We start from the raw sequence: 18,001 nt of genomic DNA, 5'->3' as shown, positions 1-18,001 counted from the left end.
AAGCATTATGGTAATTGTAGTCATTAAAATAAGATATGGTTGCAAAGGGGGTGAAGTGTCCCTTTAATAACGTTTTCAATCAATGAATCCATCTCTGTGCCAAGCCTTTATAGTGCACAAGCTTTGATTTTGAGAAAATCGGTATAATATAAGTATGCATTTCAATGTGTACGGGTCCCTGGCATGAAAGCGTCTTTGTGAGTAATTGAGGCAGGCTGACATGCATGGTGACGTGTTTCCATGAAAGGTTTTTGTGTTTTGAGTACCTGGCTATAAGGGTACAGGCTCTTATGACATGTTTCATGAACCATTAGTTGAGTAAGTTAGGGCATCATGACATTCAGCCCGGGACATGTGATTAGATGAATCACACAACCGTGTAAAAGAGAGCTGAGACGGAGAATTCTTTCTTTGGTGTGATGGACAAAATCCACTCAAAACCCAGAAATAGAGCTACACAACTAAAGGGCATGTAATGGACGAACTGCACTCAAAACTCATCTTGTGTTCTTTTATGTTGATTTGCGACTGAAAATGTAGAAAATGTAGAAAATCTATATACATGTATATTTTAACTTGCGTGCAAGTATTGTGGCTGTGCTGGATTTCTTATGCGTATGCTTGGAGGTATATATACTAGATGTTAATGGTGACGTAATTAAGATATGTTTCAATGTCGGGTTATAACTGGCTTTCAATGGTGACGTAATTACGATATGTTTCAATATTGGTTGGGTAACAGGTAACGTATGTACTATGTATACATACTTTAGTATTTCATTTCAATGTTAAGTAGACCATTTATGGCCTACTTGTGTGCAAAGTGCAAGTAGGCACTCGACAGAGTGCAGTTCTAGTTGTTTACTATTTAGAGAGCCATTGTGGAAAATCATGTCGTAACATTTGAATGGCTTTCAGGAAGCACAAGTGGAAATGCTAGATAATATTGTGAAAAAATAAGTATGCATCCTTATTATCTGTAGCAACTGCAAGCAATGTACAGTTAAAATAATAAAACATTAGTGTTTGTAGTGTGCAAGAAAGCATGAAAATTAGTGGTTGCATGCTGTCATCATATAACGTCCAATGCAAGACATAAAACACACTACAGTTAACACTCCATTCACTGCCTTCACTGCATGCACGCGCACGCGCACACGCACACACACACACACACACACACACACACACACACACACACACACACACACACACACACACACACACACACACACACACACACACACACACACACACACACACACACACACACACACACACACACACACACACACACACGTTAGTGGCAAAGATCTGAATGTGTCATGGCACATTATACATCACATGTCCCCCACTCTGTCTGCTGTGTTGCCTGAATCTACCTAATCTATCACAGCCTTGGTAAAATATTCTTAATATTCATAATTTAATCTTTGTAGAGAAACCTTTTTTAAGACGATGTATTAATATGTGGTGTGGTCAGACAATTATTTCAAAGAAAGGTCGCACAGCTCGTAGGGCATATACCCTGAAGGAGACATACTTTGTCATATTGGTCAGCAGCACTTCCTCACTACTGATGTGCACTCTTGTTCCATTGTTTGTTATCACTATAAACAATTAAAGTCAACAGGACCACAGTGAAAAATAGTGCAGGAAAAATCTGTTCAGAAGGATATCATCTATTTGCTACAAAAGCATAGGAAGGCTGAACTGGACAAGTGCAACTAGGTGAAAAAGATTTTCACTGTTGAGAATCTGAGATAGTGTCCAAAAATAGCATTTAATAACACTCCACAATCATAATCTGTGGAAACCCTTGATCCACAGCCTGGGGGTCCACGATCCCCATCAGACCTCCAGCTTAGAAGTTTCCTCACCTCTGATCAAAGTTGGGAGCCCTTGCATGAAACTAGTAGTACCTACATTGTTTTGCATGTAGGTACTGCATTCCTTTAAATCCTGTCATGCCCCTTATCATTATCTAATTACAAATCATGTACGTACATGTAGACTACATGATGGTTTTGACTCTCATCTTTCTTTTTCCATTGTTCTAATCGATTGGCATACGTTACATAAGTTACATTCACACCTCGGCGCCTATAATTGTATATGACATGTCATAATTATCACTGATGAGAGAATGAAGAATTTAATCTACCGGTATATCTATAAATATATCTTTAGTAGTCTTTATTACCGCGAAGCAGTGGAAGAGAATGCAGGGCTAGAGAAACAGAGAGAGGGGGAGAGAGACATTGCATCTATCAACTTTGCACTGAGTTGCACTGTGAGAGACTGACACCTGGTTTCTTTGTGCTTAGTTTTACCATGGCACATTGTGTCAGAGCTGATCTACAGGCTGAGAACGCCTCGCCTGTGGTCTGCACGACACCATTGTGCGACGAAAGATAATCCAAGCTTGAATTTGTGGCATCATAATGGCATTAAATATATTCCGGGACCAACACTGTATTGTATATCAGAGCCTTTGCCTACTAGATTGATTGCGCACACACACACACAGTACAGTACAGTACAGTACAGTACAGTACAGTACAGTACAGTACAGTACAGTACAGTACAGTACAGTACAGTACAGTACAGTACAGCACCACTTCAGACGGGTCTGATTTCATTTTGATTTCACGTCTTTGGGAGGATTTTTTCTTTTTTCTCTCCCCAATAAAACACACTTTTGGGGAACTTTTACAGTTTGTTATAGCAATTAAATTTCACACGTGCAAACAAGCAAGCAACAATGAACAGCTAATGGCACTGCCATGGGCTCCTTTGGAGATGCTAAAGCACCCACACACTAGTCTGACACAGGTATGCACCTTAATCCAGTCGGAGCAAGTTAAAAACACGTGTCTTCGTGCATTTGCCTCTTATAATGTAGTCGTTAACGGAACAATTACAGAAAAATAACTGCACTGCAAATAATACAAACACAACAATGCCAAACTTGATGCAATACATTTTGCACAAACCTCTAGAACCAGTCCAGGCAGGGGCGTAACGGAGTTACATCCTTCCCGTCAATCCGGTGTATGTATCCCAAAAAGCAGGAGATGCAGTATGCTTTGTTTATGCACGTCCGTGAATTCCGTAGCGTAGGTGGTCAACTGATGGATCATCAGTTGACCACCACCCAGTGATAAGGAACGCGTAGGCAGAGACAGCAGAGCACAGCAGTAGACGGGTTGACAGACACCCGACACACTGCTGCTAGTTCAAGTTTCCAGTTGCACACTGCACACACAGTAGCCTCGGAAACCCAGACGTTTAGTGACTGTCAGTGAGTGTGAGTGAAGTTGTGAACAACAACACCGCTAAAGATTACCTCATTCCCGACTCCTCCCTCGTCTCTTGTCTACTCTGCGTTCATTGGTTAAGATGGTCGTCGTCTCCGTGGAAATTATACGGAAATGGCCGTTCCGCGCGATGACTGGCTCGTCGCGCTGTCAGTCATTTTATGTAAAGATGTCATCCTCTTCACGTGGAATCCCACGATTACAGCCAGCGTGTGAGCGGCGCGAGAAAACACTGGCTCGTAGTAAATGTATGCCACACAGCCTGGTGGTTCATTGGCTCACAGACTGTTCTAAACTGTTGTTCTGGTGTGTGTGTGTGTGTGTGTGTGTGTGTGTAAATTCTACAACCACCTAAAGAAAGTGACCCAGATGCACTCCATAAGGCACTGTCTCACACACAGTGAAACAAATCCTCCATCACACAATCACAGTGTGGTATGGAACCTGCTATGCCTTACAGGAAGTATCTAGAAAATTCAGAATTTTTAAAAATTGCAAAGTCACCCCTGTGACCCTGTGATCATGTGTAAGTAATTTGGAGGGGATTTATACCCCAAAAATCATTTTTCCGCAACAAACTGTTACATTGTTTGCATTTGCGGTGTCCCCTATGGATGAAAATGGAATTGTTTTTGGCTCAGGGTTGATTAATAAAACCAGAGCCAAAAGCAATTCCATTTTCATCCATGGGGGCAAATTTGAGTCAATTTGGGTTAATCATTCACCCACTAGGCCCCGTCGGCCCGTCCACTAACTTCGGACGACGATTACGGCCGAACGATATGGACTTTGTGGCAGCGGTGGCCGAACTGTTTGCGGAGCGGTCTTGTTATCGGAAGGTCGCCAGTTTGAATCCCCAGACCGGCACGTTAAAATTACCACCGCTGAAGTGCCCTTGAGCAAGGCATTGAACCCCTACCATGAAATGTTCTATGAGCAGGGTCTGGCTGTAAACAAGCATCTCGAGCTTAGTCCATTCACCCTGGGTAAACAAAGAACTTTGCTTTGCTTTGCTTTTACTACCAAAATTCTGCCTGTGGTGTTTTCTGTAGGAGCAAAGTGTGTTTTGGAGAAAATTCTAAATGGCGGAAAATCTATCCTGACGGAAATGGGAGGGGCCTATATGGAGAGATGCGTCATGACCCAAGGAATCCAGGGAAATTTTTATTTTTATTTTATGACCTACGGTTCAAGTGTTATATTAAGCCAAAACAAGTGGGCTGTTATAGCGCCACCATGAGGCCAATCAATATAATTATAAGTTAAAGGAGCATTCAGTGATTTGGGTGATTTGGAGAAATACCCGGTCCACCCGGTAACAAGATGTGCACATGCACATGCTCTACAGTGGGGGAAGTACAACAGACCAACAGCATGTGCACCAAGGCCCGCCCCACTCGATCATGATTGGAGGAAGGCCCCTCTCATCCTGATTGGATGAAGGCTTTGCCACCGGCCACCAAAACTGAAACTAGGGTTTTTTGACCCCAGGGGCTCACTGGGAACAGGGAGGAACTCCTTATATGGTCAGCACACTCTATAGTAGGGAGGATTATCCAGAAAAAAAGAAAAAATAAGTGATATTTAGATTAAGTCAAATCACTGAATATACCTTTAATTAATTTTAGTAACTATAGCCCTTACGGTCTCCGAGGACAAAATACTTGAATGTGAGTTTTCGCATTTTCCCATTCATGTACGGAATGAATGCACAAATAAATTAATATCAATTACCAGTAAACTATACAACATTTCTCTTAGCAATGAGATAGCACATCATTCCCGATTTGACATATGGCTCAAGTGTGTGCCATGAAAACTGTGGGACAAGTAGTGCGTAAAAAGGTTACTCTAGCATAAAAATAATAATAAATAAAGTGTTACAATAGTCTGGTTGCCCTGTTAGGGCAACCACACTAATTATCCACTTAAACCCAATATTTCAATGACCAGGATACCCCATCCCCTTTTTGAAACCAGTCCCTTGACTTGAAGTGCTCTCGGGAGGTTTCCTCGTCAGGAAGTGCCCCTCCAACTGAATCAAGTTCCCTTGATTAGGGTGCTGGTATAAAAAAAACTATTTGGAAATGCACTCGCCCTCCTTGTGCAGAAACAGGAAACAGACACCATTCGTTGCCATGGTTACCATCATGCCATTGTTTTACCTGTTATTTTGTTTGTAGTTATATTGCATTGCATCGTGTATGTTTGTGTGACATGTGAATTTCATTAATATGGACATTTAAAAGGAATTGCGTGACTGTCAAAAAGGACATTTCATATATATCCATGGTGTTTATAAATCATTGTTTGTGTGTGGTTTCATATAGTTGTTCACGGTGCGATACATAAAGAGCCCTTGGTTGGAGCATTGTCTATTCTGCATCAGATGAAGATTGTTTAGGAGCAGTTTATCTATCATTTATTTGTGGTGGTATACTCACATTTGTAGGTCGCGGTTTCCATGCGGACACAGAGCAGGGCTGCACAAGGCAATCGAGTTTAGATCGGCATAGACTCGCCCTTGAGGGCTTCATAAGCCACTTCCACTCAAGGCTGCTTGGTTTCGGACGACACTTAATATGGCGCAGCCTCGCGTGAACGCGCATACCGTGTGCAAGTGTGTAGGGCGAGTGGCGAGGGGGCGGTTTTAAAAAGGGCCCATGGGTCTATATTTTGTCCCCTTGCATAGTTGCATCTATTATGAATGAAATGGCCAGCCTACAGCCTAGTGACTTGTGCCTGGACCTAGTGGTCCAGGCACCTAGGCTGGTATGGGTTTGAGTCCCGATCTAGTCTAGACTATAGACACTGGTTTTATTTATATTTTCCGTAGTATGTTTATGCTGTGTAATTATTATGTGGTGTAACTTGTGATGACTTTATTATGAGCATATACTGTCCCCTACAAGCAACAGGTTAAGACGTAAGATATTCGTCAGTATTAATACATCAATCTCAGTTGCTGTGAAAATCTAAAGCTGGCGTGAGAGTATCATTCAAAAGCTCTTTGGTGGCCATCTGTATCTACACTGTTCTCTTGAAATCATAAATTACAAAATCTGTGCTATAAAAGGATGGTAGTTTATTTTCCTTACTGACAATACACACATTTCAAACGCCGATTGATGTCATACATAGTCCCCAGGAGACTAGAGTTGTGTGGTGACCACAGGAGTGATTCCGTGGATGAGCAGTGTGGGTCCCAGGTCTCGACACAACAGATCCAGCTGTTGCAGGTATGCCTGGTAGCGGTTTGTGTCAGCTGGTGGGCGAGGCAAGTACAAGAAACGCACTACAGGTGGTGGGGCTCCATGCTGACGAATTAAACGGTTGACTGCAGAGATGTATTCATCCGTGAGCTGAGCAGCGTTGTTGGGGAACCTCTGTACACCATCCTCTACTGCCTCCTCCTCCTCCTGCTCTTTGTGCATGCCTTCCTCCTCTTCTATCAACTCTACTTCTTTCTCAACTTGTTCATCAGGTTTCCTGCTCCCTGTCTCATTCTCTCGTTTCCTCTGCCAGTGAAGAGCCACCACCTGGTCCCAGGCCACAGTCTCAACCTGGGCTGAGATCCTAAGTTCCTTCAGCATTCCCCTCAGCTTCTCCTCCTCCTCCGCCTGCAGGCTCCAGCCAGCTTCCACACAAAGGAAGAGGCGGAGTCGAGTCTGCTTCCAGGCACGGGACTCGTGTAGCACGGAGGCCAGCTGCAGCAGGAAGAGTGAGCAGGTGTCGACATAGCCACAGTTGTCTGGTCGAAGGAGGTTCAGAGGCCACACATCAACAAATGGCCCTGTCCTGCGACTGCGGGCCCAGCACTTGTGGCCTGACCCCACAACTTCTTCCCGGTTTAAGTGGTCAAAGTAGCGGCCAAGAGTCACGTTCTTCCCCATTTTGATGGCATCGGCGATCACAGACACATATTCCTCTGCCTGGAGGTGTTTGGTTTCCTTCACACGTCTCAGATTTGGGAAGGACAGCCGTTGTTCTCCATGGGCGTTTGTTTTGCCTTCCAGAAGGTCTTCTGGGGTACAGTCATCATAGAAACCTAAGACAAGAGTGTTTGGCCTCATCCCACCTAAAGGTTGCAAGGTTTTTATTTGTCACATGCACTTACAATAAAGCTGTGGCAACACTACAGGCAATGAAATATTATATATATATTATATAATATATAAGTGCAATAACACATGGTTATAATAAACAATTGTCAAGATAGTTATATATATTATTGATCTGGGGGGAAATTCAGTTAGGGGTTAATTAAGTATCTTGCTCAGAGACTCTTCGACACATATTAATGTAGTCTGGGAGGGCAGGGGGGTACACAGGTGACCTTCCGATTCCCCAGGTGGCCTCTCTACCCACTCAGCTACTGTACTGCCATCCATACCATTTCAATATGTTGTAAAAACAACCATGTTTGTGAGGGTGACACGCTGTACACAAACACGTGAAGTGAAATGTTTGTAAAAAGCAGTACACACATTGCTGGTGATTAAACTTGCTCACCGAAGCCAGTGATGAAGAGCAGGTTCTGGATTCCGTGTCTGACAGAGTCAGCCAGGGTTAGGTTGACAAAGGCCTTGATGTTCAGATGATCCACCAATGACAACCACGAGTCATAACAGTTCTGCAGAGGGTCAGTAGGCAACCCATCTAGAGGACGACCACACGCGCACACACAGACACAGACACGTGTCACCAAGTCTCATGTAGTCAACATTCAGATGTTTTTTGTTCCCTATGACAAAACAGATCCTTTTCACCATTTTGACAGGTCAATGGAGATGAAGGTATGCCATCATGGAAAATGGCAAATGGTCTGCATTTATATAGTGCACTACTAGTCAGCTACTATAACCCCAAAACACTTTAATGTGCTACACATTCACCCATTCACACACTGATGGTTGAGGCGGCCACACATGGCCGCCACATACCTTCTCATCGGAACTCTGAAGTCCTTAAGTTAACTGTACTGTCAAATAGCCAGTATGAAAAGGGTCTACAGACTCTACACAATGAACAAGATTCTCCTACCCATAAGGGGTCCTGCAATATAGGTTACAACAGTTATCGCTTTTATCGACTAATCGATTTAGATGATTAAAAAAAAGAAACATGATTTTTACACTTTTATTTGTTGATATGGAAAATAAAACAAACACAATTCGTAATTATTCTATTAATCAAAAATGTAAGAAGAGAAGAAAATATCGATAGTTGCAACCCTATACTCACCCAGTAACCCCAGCTGTACATGGCCCAGGACAAAGAGGCCACTTTTCTTCAGGTCATTGATAAAGGTGATAAGACCTGTAGCACTGCGTGGATTAGCTACCATCAGCAGCAACTGAGGTCTCCAGAACTTGACATGGTCCTTTCGCACATCTAGCATCAATAAGTACTTGCGCACCTGAGGGAACAGAGACAGAACAGAGAGCATGAGAATTGAAGGATAATACAGTAGTTATTCAACGTATAATCCTGTATATCCTGTAAATATACTATATATCGTTGCTGTCGAGCAGCAACCTTATAGTTCTATATTTAAATTGATGGCCTACAGTACATTGTCCTACAAGACTCAAGAGTGTCGTGCAAGCAATAGCAGATATGCAAGCCGACACTGTTTTCAGCCAACAGCGACAATATTCTAGTACTACCGGTTGCTACACTAGAATGTACATGCTGCATGGAGTCTGTACTGTACCTGGTGGAAGATAAGGGCCTGGCTGATGTAGCCCCAGTTGTTGGTGGGACAGAGGTAATGTATGAGCAGCAAGAGCAGCAGCATGAATGCTATGCTGGCAAAGGCATAGATTGCACTGATCATGAACATCATCACCAAGCAGCCCAAGATGCCGAGGACACACGTATGCCATGTGAATAAACGGAATGAAGGTCTAAACGTCAGAGGGAAAGAACAGTTTATTAAAATAAGTGTCTTTATATTCCCATAGTAATCATTACTATAGAGAGGGTTTGTTCAATAACTGCTCCAGCTCAAAAATACATTTTCAGATTGGGATACAAATTTCATCCTATCAGGAAAAGATAACTTATACAGGACAAACAAGTGGAATAAAAAAAAAGACAAATGGGTTCTCTCTTGATTGGATAACATTGGCAATCCACCTGATTTTTTTTCCTGTTTACTAAAGAGCTGGAGAGATGGGGCCCCTGTTACAACAATGATTGGCAACATGAAGCTACATGTACATATACAGTGCTGTGTGAATGGTTACAAATCAAAGTTACGTTTCTTATGAACACTCAAATGATGCATTTTCGATAAAGGTGTTTCACCATTTCCCACTTCTCTCTTGAATGTTCGTGGCTTGACCTAAAGTAAATTAAGGAAACAAGTATTCTTGCTGTTACTACTTGATACATTGTGGCCACCGTTTAGAATCTTTGTTGCCTGTAGTCTCAACACAAATAGAGTGTTGTCTTCTTCTCATGCTTCCCTGCTGGCAGGGAACTGGTCAGGCACCCAGAACTTGAGGCAAGTAAATTAACTCTATGGGAGCCAACCCAGGGCAAAGCCAGGAGGGGAAAGCAGCGTACCACCTACGTAGACATACTGCAGCGCAACAGCTTAGCTATTAAACAACACTACGGATACATTCACCTACACATATTCATATGTATGTTTATATATGAATATGTGTAGGTGAATGAATATATCTAAGGACAACATAAATGTATGTACTGTGTAGTTAGACAGATTTCCGTCAGTCTACAACACTTGCACCTAAATATGCAAATGGGCTCCAGGGGTAGGGCCCGACAAGCTTCTAGGCTAGGGCTTCTCCCTAGCCCTTTTTCGGATATTGGACAGGACATAAGCAACGGACACTCAAAAGTAGGAAAAAAATGGAAATGATGTGTATGAACTGTATGTCCACCATTCCGAAAACTGAACTGAACGGAGCTCAAAACCTGATGTTAGATAGGAAATTGTGGAGGGTAGCGATCCAGGAATCCCGAGTTTGTGTTGTATAGGCTAGACCTCACTCTCGCAGTAACTAGCATGCTTAACAACAATAGTTCCTGTTTACAATGAACACCTAAGGAATGTACCATTAATTTGTATCCACAGTTATGGCGTTTCTTTAACTCTATTGCACCTGAAGTTGGGTGCCGACGCCCATTCCAGGGCCAAACAGGCCAGGTTCACAGCAGCATAGACCAGCAAGAAGGAGATTGTTACAATGCCAGCGATAGTGTTCAGTTTCCCAGAGAACAGCACCACCTAATGGTAGGGAAAATGAACCACAAATCCAATGAGCATTAGAACTCAACTGAATAAGTAATTAAAACGAGTAATAATAATATGCATGAGTTGTTGCATGAGCCATGTTAAAAGATAGGGACTTCATGATACACAAGTAACTGAAAACTGCCAAGTGTAACTGTTGACACATTAATACTATACTACTGTACCTGTGCTAGGGCCCAGGAGATGAGAACTGAGGCCCAGGGGTTCCCACTAAGAGATGTTTTCCTTGCAAAAGCAAGGAGGACCCCACCTGTAGACAAACAGTAAAGTAAAGTAAAGTCTTAGCCTCAGTAAAGTTGGGTATGATGATATGGTTTCTTTTGTTTTGAGTCAAATGGACTAAAAGCTGATAACAGTCAGCCTATTGATCCCAAAGCCAAAAAGTACTACTTAAATCATTCAACTTTGGTTTGTTATTGGTTTGTGCCGATTCATTTTCCTGCTATGATTTAGCAAATGCCTGAGATGGTAAAGTGTCGACAACATGACATTTTCACTATTGATTTTGTTTCTGTCATAGCCCCAAAACTGTGGAATGAGTTCCCTTCCCATGTGAAACTCAGTTTGAGAGTTCTGTGTTTTTCTGTGGCTTTGTTGTTATGTGTCCTTTTCTACCGTGTGGTTTGTTGGTGTCTTTTGTTTTAGCTTTATAGTATAATAGTTTAACTTTTAAGTTTCTGTACAGCACTTTGTAAACCTTGAGTTGTGAAATGTGCTATATAAATAAAGTGGATTGGATTGATTACAAGTTGTATGCATTAAATGTCCCACCAGGCCTTGAAATTTCTGCAGACATCTAGCTATCCTCAGTCTACAAAGAACTGCACAAGAACTAGCTTGTTGATATGCGTTTGGAAAAACCCTCTTGATACATTTCCCTGATTCCCTGATCTAGATGATGCCTGGAATCTTTCAATTTCTAACAGCCTGTGTTGGATAGAACCCCCAAATCACCGGGTTTCAGTAAATTCTGTCCAGTGCAATTATACAAGGTCAAATGTTATAAGGTCAAAGGTGCTGTCTGTTCTATGAAAATGAGACTTCTCACATTGAGACGCAGGCCTCTTATTTGCAGCAGATGGCGTGCCACAATTAAAGTATTTACTCAGCTTCACAATTATACTTTCATCCTTGTGACAGACTATATTTTATTTTAATCACTCAAAAACAGCTGGTGACAAGATGGCATCAGCTGCAAAATACATATTTCTCCTCAGTTATATAAAGATCATTCCTGTAGCCAGATGCGTGACGTCTGGGTGCTGTGCATGTCAAGTGTCTTTTGGCCCACTTCCCCTTCCCATCCATGATTCTAACACATCAAAAATAGACATTTGTCTATATATTATATTTTTGTCAAAACATAGTGGTTATCTACTTTCTCCATGGGTTCCATTTAATTGTTTTATAAATAATTCTACCAGTGCCCAAAAACAAAACCTTTAGTCAAGGCTCATAAGAACCCGCTTTTTCCACACCGATGCATGGAAACAAAACCATGTATATTAGTGGAGGAAGCCAGGCAGAGAGGGTATCTCACCAAACAGACTATCTTTGGAGAGGGCGTAGAGGACCCGAGAGGCTCCTATGAGGTTACTCATAGCCGCAGACATGGTGGAGGAGTAGATGCCTATTGTGACCAGGGGCTTCCAAATGTTGATATCCGCCAGGAAACTGTAGTCTTTTTGGAGCAGGCAACTAGAGAGGATGAAGGACACAACTCCAGTGAGAACTCTCTGTATCCATGTTGAGCACATCTCCAGACAAATAATGGACGGAACTTTTTTTAGTTTTTTTGTTGTTTTTTAAGATATTTTTTGGGGCTTTTTCTGCCTTTATTGATAGGTTGAAAGTAGTCGCCTACTATTCCACAATCTCCGAATGCTATATTGTCTGGAACTACACCTCCCGAAATCAGAGTAAGGAAGCTGCCATTTCTGTTCACGAAAATATATTTTAAAATATCTTTATCATTTATTTTTTTATTTCCATTTCTGCTAAGCAACAAGCTATACATGCTTAGATGTTGCCTATGTTCACGTAACATACATTGTCTCGTACAAAACAATTAAGTAAAAAAAACAAAAAAACATTTTATGTGCCATTTAAAACTTCACCTAAGTTAAGTAAATGTGCATCTTGTAAACAGAAATGTTATGTTTTTCACTGCAGGGTGAACATATAAAACATTTTCAGGATGTCTGTTTGGTTGCACATAACATGATGTAATTTCATGATCCTAATTAAATTCTATAAATTAATAAAACATAATAAAATATTGACAGATTAATCGTTTGAGAACAATTGTTAGTTGCAACCCATGTTGCCTGTGTATCTCACCGTTCACAGGACGAAGCTGCAAGTAGACTCATCAGATTGTATGTAATGAAGGTTATGACAACCGCAGCAAGTGTCCCTCTTGGGATAGAGTAGCTGGGGTTTTTAAGATCACCTGTACACAAATATACCTCACAATACTTTATTAACAGTTTGCAAAAAAGCAAAGTACAGTTCAATACAAGGTCTGCCAAGAGGATTGAAAACCCAAGAAAGCCTATGGCTTTTTTCCATTAGACCCAATATATTAGTAGTACTATGTCCCAATTCTTTATTTTCCATTACTAGCATTATTTGTTACTCGTAGCTGTATCTATTTTTTCCGTAATTGTCCTGTTTCATAACTGCTGTAATCCCATGACAGCTGAATTTCTCCTGTGGGATCAATAAAGGAAGGAAAGGACTCAAGGAGCCAGGAAGGTCTGTCTGTCTTTCGCTCTCATATCTGTATGTAAATACGGACAGTCTCCAATTCCCCCATGAACAAATCCCTTTGTCCATCTTTTCACCCAGGGCTCATATTTACAGTTTATTGTCATGACCTACAGTATCAGTCATCTCACCCGACATGTTGGACCCGGCCATGATGCCGGTGCAGCCATTGAACATGACAGCAAACACTGTGGTGAAGCTCATCATGGCTCCAGTGGTGTAGTCCACTGTGTAGTCAGCTGGAGAGAGTGGCAGGGTTATTTATAGAAAGGAAGACGGCAGGGATAAATAATATTCTCGATCACCACAGCCTTTTCTTCCCAGCTATAGCATGAATACAGAGCAGGTCAGAGAAGACAAGTCAAGGCCAATACAATCGTGAGGGCTATAAATAAGGTCTGTACAAACCCCAGGTTGGTTGAATAGACGCGCAAGCGCATTCACTGACACGTATGAAATACCAAATCAATGCATGTAAAAGAATAAGAACGCTTACGCCATAGGTTGCTCTCTAGGGTACGGAGCCGAAGGCGTGTGTAATTGGCACCGATTTGTCCTGTAGCGTTGACACCAGAGTGAATGGGCAGGATCACACCCTTTGGCTTCACAATGAAGAAGCTGATCAAGACGGAAGCCAGCACAGTGGTGACAATGATGAAGATGACAAATGTGGCTTTGGCATAGATGTGAGCGCCCACCTGAAACGACAAACCACTTGCTCTGAGTATAAACTGAGATGTGCTAGTCTAGGGCATAATCATTTTTGAACAAAAATCATTCTTGTGTAATTTAAAAACGGAGGAAAGAAAGGAAGAAAAACGACAGATCCCACAGATGTTCCTTTACTACTTTTAAAATACTTCACAGAGCCCCACCAGGCACACGATGAGACACAGGAAGAGCAGGACAGTGCCATACAGCACATGCCACCAGTATCCAGACGGCAACACCTGGTAAGGACCTGCTTGATTTGCCTCAAGGTCTGAAGTATTAGTTGGGGGAAGAAGACAAAGTGTGATTAAAATGTGAGCACATATAAATGGACAGCCCTTTGTCCTCCATACACCTTACCTTCTGGTATGGCAAAGGCGGAGGTGACAGCTTCAACCAGTCCCAAAATGTAGAAGGCACTGCCACACACATTGGCAAAGAAAAACATGATCCCAATACTGCCACCAAACTCTGGGCCCAGGGCTCGACTAATCATGTCTGAGTATCCAAAGTGAGAAAAATCACAGCTGTGAAGGAAGTTGGAAATTGAGAGCAGTATCCTCACTACACCAATAATTCAAGTTTAAAATGCTGTGCCTACGCAACACAAGAGCTTAGATTAAGTGGGCGGTGATACATTTCAGTTTTGAAAATATTCCAAACATAAAAGGGAAAAAGGCTTGAGACAATTATTTCCACCAGAATTTCCCCTGTAATCTCTCTGCATCTTATTTAAAATGATAAATGAAAATACATCAATGTATGTGAGAGTAGGCCTAAGTGGAAGGAAAAAGCGTACTGTGTAAAAATGGTAATCACACGCCACGCTAATATTTGTGTCTTTTAATGTCCACACACATTAAAGTCAGTCTGAGCTGTCAGAGTGAAAGATGGAGACTGAGATGTAGGCCTATTAGAGCATGCCTCCTGATGCACTCTTCCTGAGCACATTTTCTAGGTTAAAGGATACAATAGGCCCCTCCAGCAGCTAAAGCTCCATTGGTGGATATAGCACAAACAGACAGCACAGTCATGATGATGATGAAATATGCCACCAAGAACATAACAATGGATTGGTAGAGTCCCGCTTGTCCTACCACAAATCCTAAAGAGAGACAGTCAGACAAGATTAAATGGCGCCACGTACGTATACTGAAGGCATAGCTTTTCAAGATGCTACCAACAATTACTTCACACTGGGAAAAAAATAAAAAGCTGCTACCAACAATTACTTCACACTGGAAGAAGATTAACTATAGCAAAGATACCATAGGGATATAATTCTAGCTAGAAATAGTTGTGCAAACTACATTGAACATTTGTAATTTAGTGTTAAGCCTACAAAACTAACAAAATATTATTTTAAAAAAATCCCACCTCATAAAAGAAAACTTAAACGACAGCATTATTCATGGCAAAGTATAAGAAAGTACAGTTTTGGTTTTGTATACATGGTACACAGATACCTGCATTCCAGAAACTATAGTTCAGATGGGAAGCAGGAAATCTCTGTTCTAAAATTTAAATAACTTCTCTGATCATTCTGTCAGTCCGACTCATGATCATGAACATTTTCAAGTTTACTTTACAAATTCAGGTTCAAAATATTAGATAATATATAGTCAAATATTTTTCACAGGTGAGCTGACCAATCCAGCTTCCTGGGGTCCAACAAGCGGTCAGAAAAAAGGAAAATTGGGGACACAAGAAAAATAACTAAGGAGTGGTAAAATAAACATAATAATTCCTTTATTTTAATGGATCAATATCGTTATAGTACTGTCAGTAGTTAATTTAATTATACAAAAAATGCAACACTTTTTTCTTGAATCACTTATGCAATTATGAATGTAATTAAACTACCAAGCTACATGCTTCACTACTCTCCTGCAAAACATCAAGCCTACTTTACTTATATTTAGACTAATTCTACACTAGACCGTGGGATCAAATCATAGGGATAGGATGAAATCGTTTTGTTTGTTTTTTGCAAGTTGCTGATCCGGTCATGGTCTAGAGCGGATGCGGACACTTTGTGCATGAATGTGGGTGTGCAAACCCATGGTGCAAACCACCGGATACAGTAGGCGGACTCTAGACAGAATGTGAGCAGCAGCACTGATTGAGCAGTAAATAGAAACCAGCGGAACGTCTGATCATGACGCGAGGTTAATTCTACACAACAACACACTTGTGTAGTGAAGCTGACAAGCTGTTCTTTGGACACGTGTCCACAAAACTGCAGGCTGATGATGTCCCAAACACTGGCCAACAGTCATATTTACTCACCTATTCGCAGGAAGCCAACCACGCTAAACATAGACAGGAAGGTCGGAATAACCACTCCAAAAATTACTCCAAGCTTCTTTGGTGTTTTGCCTTGTGGGCAACAACGACCGTCTTTTCCCACAATCTCACTGGACGCATTTATAGACTCCCTGCTGAGGGTGAGTCGATAGTTAAGAAGTGGTGCCTTTTCATCTGCCATGGTAATTCTACGACATCTATAACTGACTACAAATATGTCCCTTTTCGGTGCAGTGAGTGTCTGAATTCTTCAACCGGCAGTTAAACTAATTCAGTCACTCACTGACTGTCTTCCTCATGCAAAGCTCAGCCCAGTCCTGCACCAAACACCAGTTGGAAAGATGACGTTGGCTACCTGTAGCCTAATTGGTTCAATGAAGGGCCCAGCTTGACACAATTAAATTACCCAAGTAGGCCTATACAATGACCAGGCGGTTGAAAGTGCAAATGGACATAGCCTACTCAATATCTACATTCATAATAAGGAATGTTTGACAAATATGATGATTATTATTATTTAAAAAACCAATCCTGATATACAGGATTTGTATTAAAATATAATTCTTTGTTAAACTGAGCCGCGTTGCCAGACCTTTACACCACAGAATATCCTTTCATGACAGCAAACAAAAGCACAATCTAGGCTAATACAATAGCGATGTTCTGGACACTTCTAATATTTTATACTTTCATATTTCACATTATTTCATACTTTTTTTTTATATGGTGGACTATATATTGTATAAGTTATATACAAGTATATAACTTATACAATTGCGGTGGTTGTATTTAGTCTCCTTGCTCTTCTATTGAGACGTATAGATTATGTCAAAGGTCATGTCTCACCTATAGCCACAGTCCCAGCCTTACTCATCTGCGAGGAGAAAAACCTGGTCACAACCTAAGGCAGAGAATGTATAGCCGGAATTGTCGGGTCGAAACATCCGCCAGATGTATTTCCTCCGGATACGATATTTTTCGACCAATGACAACACTTGTTTCATTCACAGAGAATGTAAACAGATTTGTAAAGCGTCAACATAATTTCCTTGAGCGGTACTTCCGCCAAAATCCAGCACTTCCGTTTATACACTCTACAGCGTAGGTCTCACCTAGACACAGGATCTGACACAAATTTTGACCTGATGGTCAAGATTCAAGTTATCCTCCAAGCAAGCAGGCCAGCTCTATTAACTCAATGGTAAATTAAAATCAGCACTTAAGCAGGAAACAATTGGTTCAAATCTGGGGTAGAAGAGGAAAGTTACATAGTGCTGAACACATTTTTGTAGGAGATTTTATATATACACCGGTATTTATTTTTCACTCGTGACCCATGTGTTTGGGAAACTCTGAATCTAGAAGACAAGGCAAGGCCAGCAAAACGTTCATGCACACAGTATAATCCTCAATGTAAAACTGGATCGGTCCATTTGGGTCCATTTTTACATTCTCCATTTACTGTGTATTGACACCGGGGAGTGGGAACACTGAGGCAGCTGCTTATGCGCATTATACTCCATTAGATCTGATCTGCCTTTGACCTTTAGATGGTTTGGCAGTGATTCAAGATTTAGTAGATACTGTATAGGTGGCCTACATATCG

The 18,001-nt window shown here is 41.5% G+C and overlaps 2 protein-coding genes across 3 annotated transcripts in view; both read right to left on the bottom strand.

Moving 5' to 3' along the window:
• The window catches only part of per2 (period circadian clock 2), a 40,626-nt gene extending 37,544 nt beyond the window's left edge, over positions 1–3,082 (bottom strand). Inside the window, exon 1 of the mRNA XM_079530362.1 lies at positions 2,997–3,082. The gene's annotated coding sequence lies outside the window, so the exon portion shown is untranslated. The remainder of the gene's footprint in view (positions 1–2,996) is intronic.
• Positions 3,083–6,385: 3,303 nt separating this feature from the next.
• On the bottom strand, positions 6,386–16,757 carry LOC306943684 (solute carrier family 12 member 9-like). Of its 2 annotated transcripts, none has more exons than XM_079530185.1 (14): positions 16,378–16,757; positions 15,059–15,193; positions 14,449–14,586; positions 14,238–14,359; positions 13,874–14,075; positions 13,509–13,616; positions 12,949–13,060; positions 12,149–12,306; positions 10,773–10,858; positions 10,457–10,581; positions 9,037–9,229; positions 8,565–8,739; positions 7,833–7,979; positions 6,386–7,398 (listed from the first exon to the last, which is right to left on the bottom strand). In XM_079530185.1, the coding sequence occupies exons 1-14, from the start codon at positions 16,574–16,576 to the stop codon at positions 6,473–6,475; spliced, it is 2,826 nt and encodes a 941-aa protein (XP_079386311.1). In that variant the 5' UTR covers positions 16,577–16,757; the 3' UTR covers positions 6,386–6,472. The 2 variants fall into 2 exon arrangements, with proteins under 2 accessions (XP_079386311.1, XP_079386312.1); XM_079530186.1 differs by having other exon boundaries at positions 14,253–14,359.
• Positions 16,758–18,001: the final 1,244 nt, after the last annotated feature.

The sequence above is a fragment of the Electrona antarctica genome (assembly GCF_951216825.1).
Source record: "Electrona antarctica genome assembly, chromosome: 19".
Taxonomy (NCBI): Eukaryota; Metazoa; Chordata; class Actinopteri; order Myctophiformes; family Myctophidae; genus Electrona; species Electrona antarctica.
Note: the sequence above shows the minus strand (reverse complement) of the source record. Positions and strands in the feature narration are given on the sequence as shown.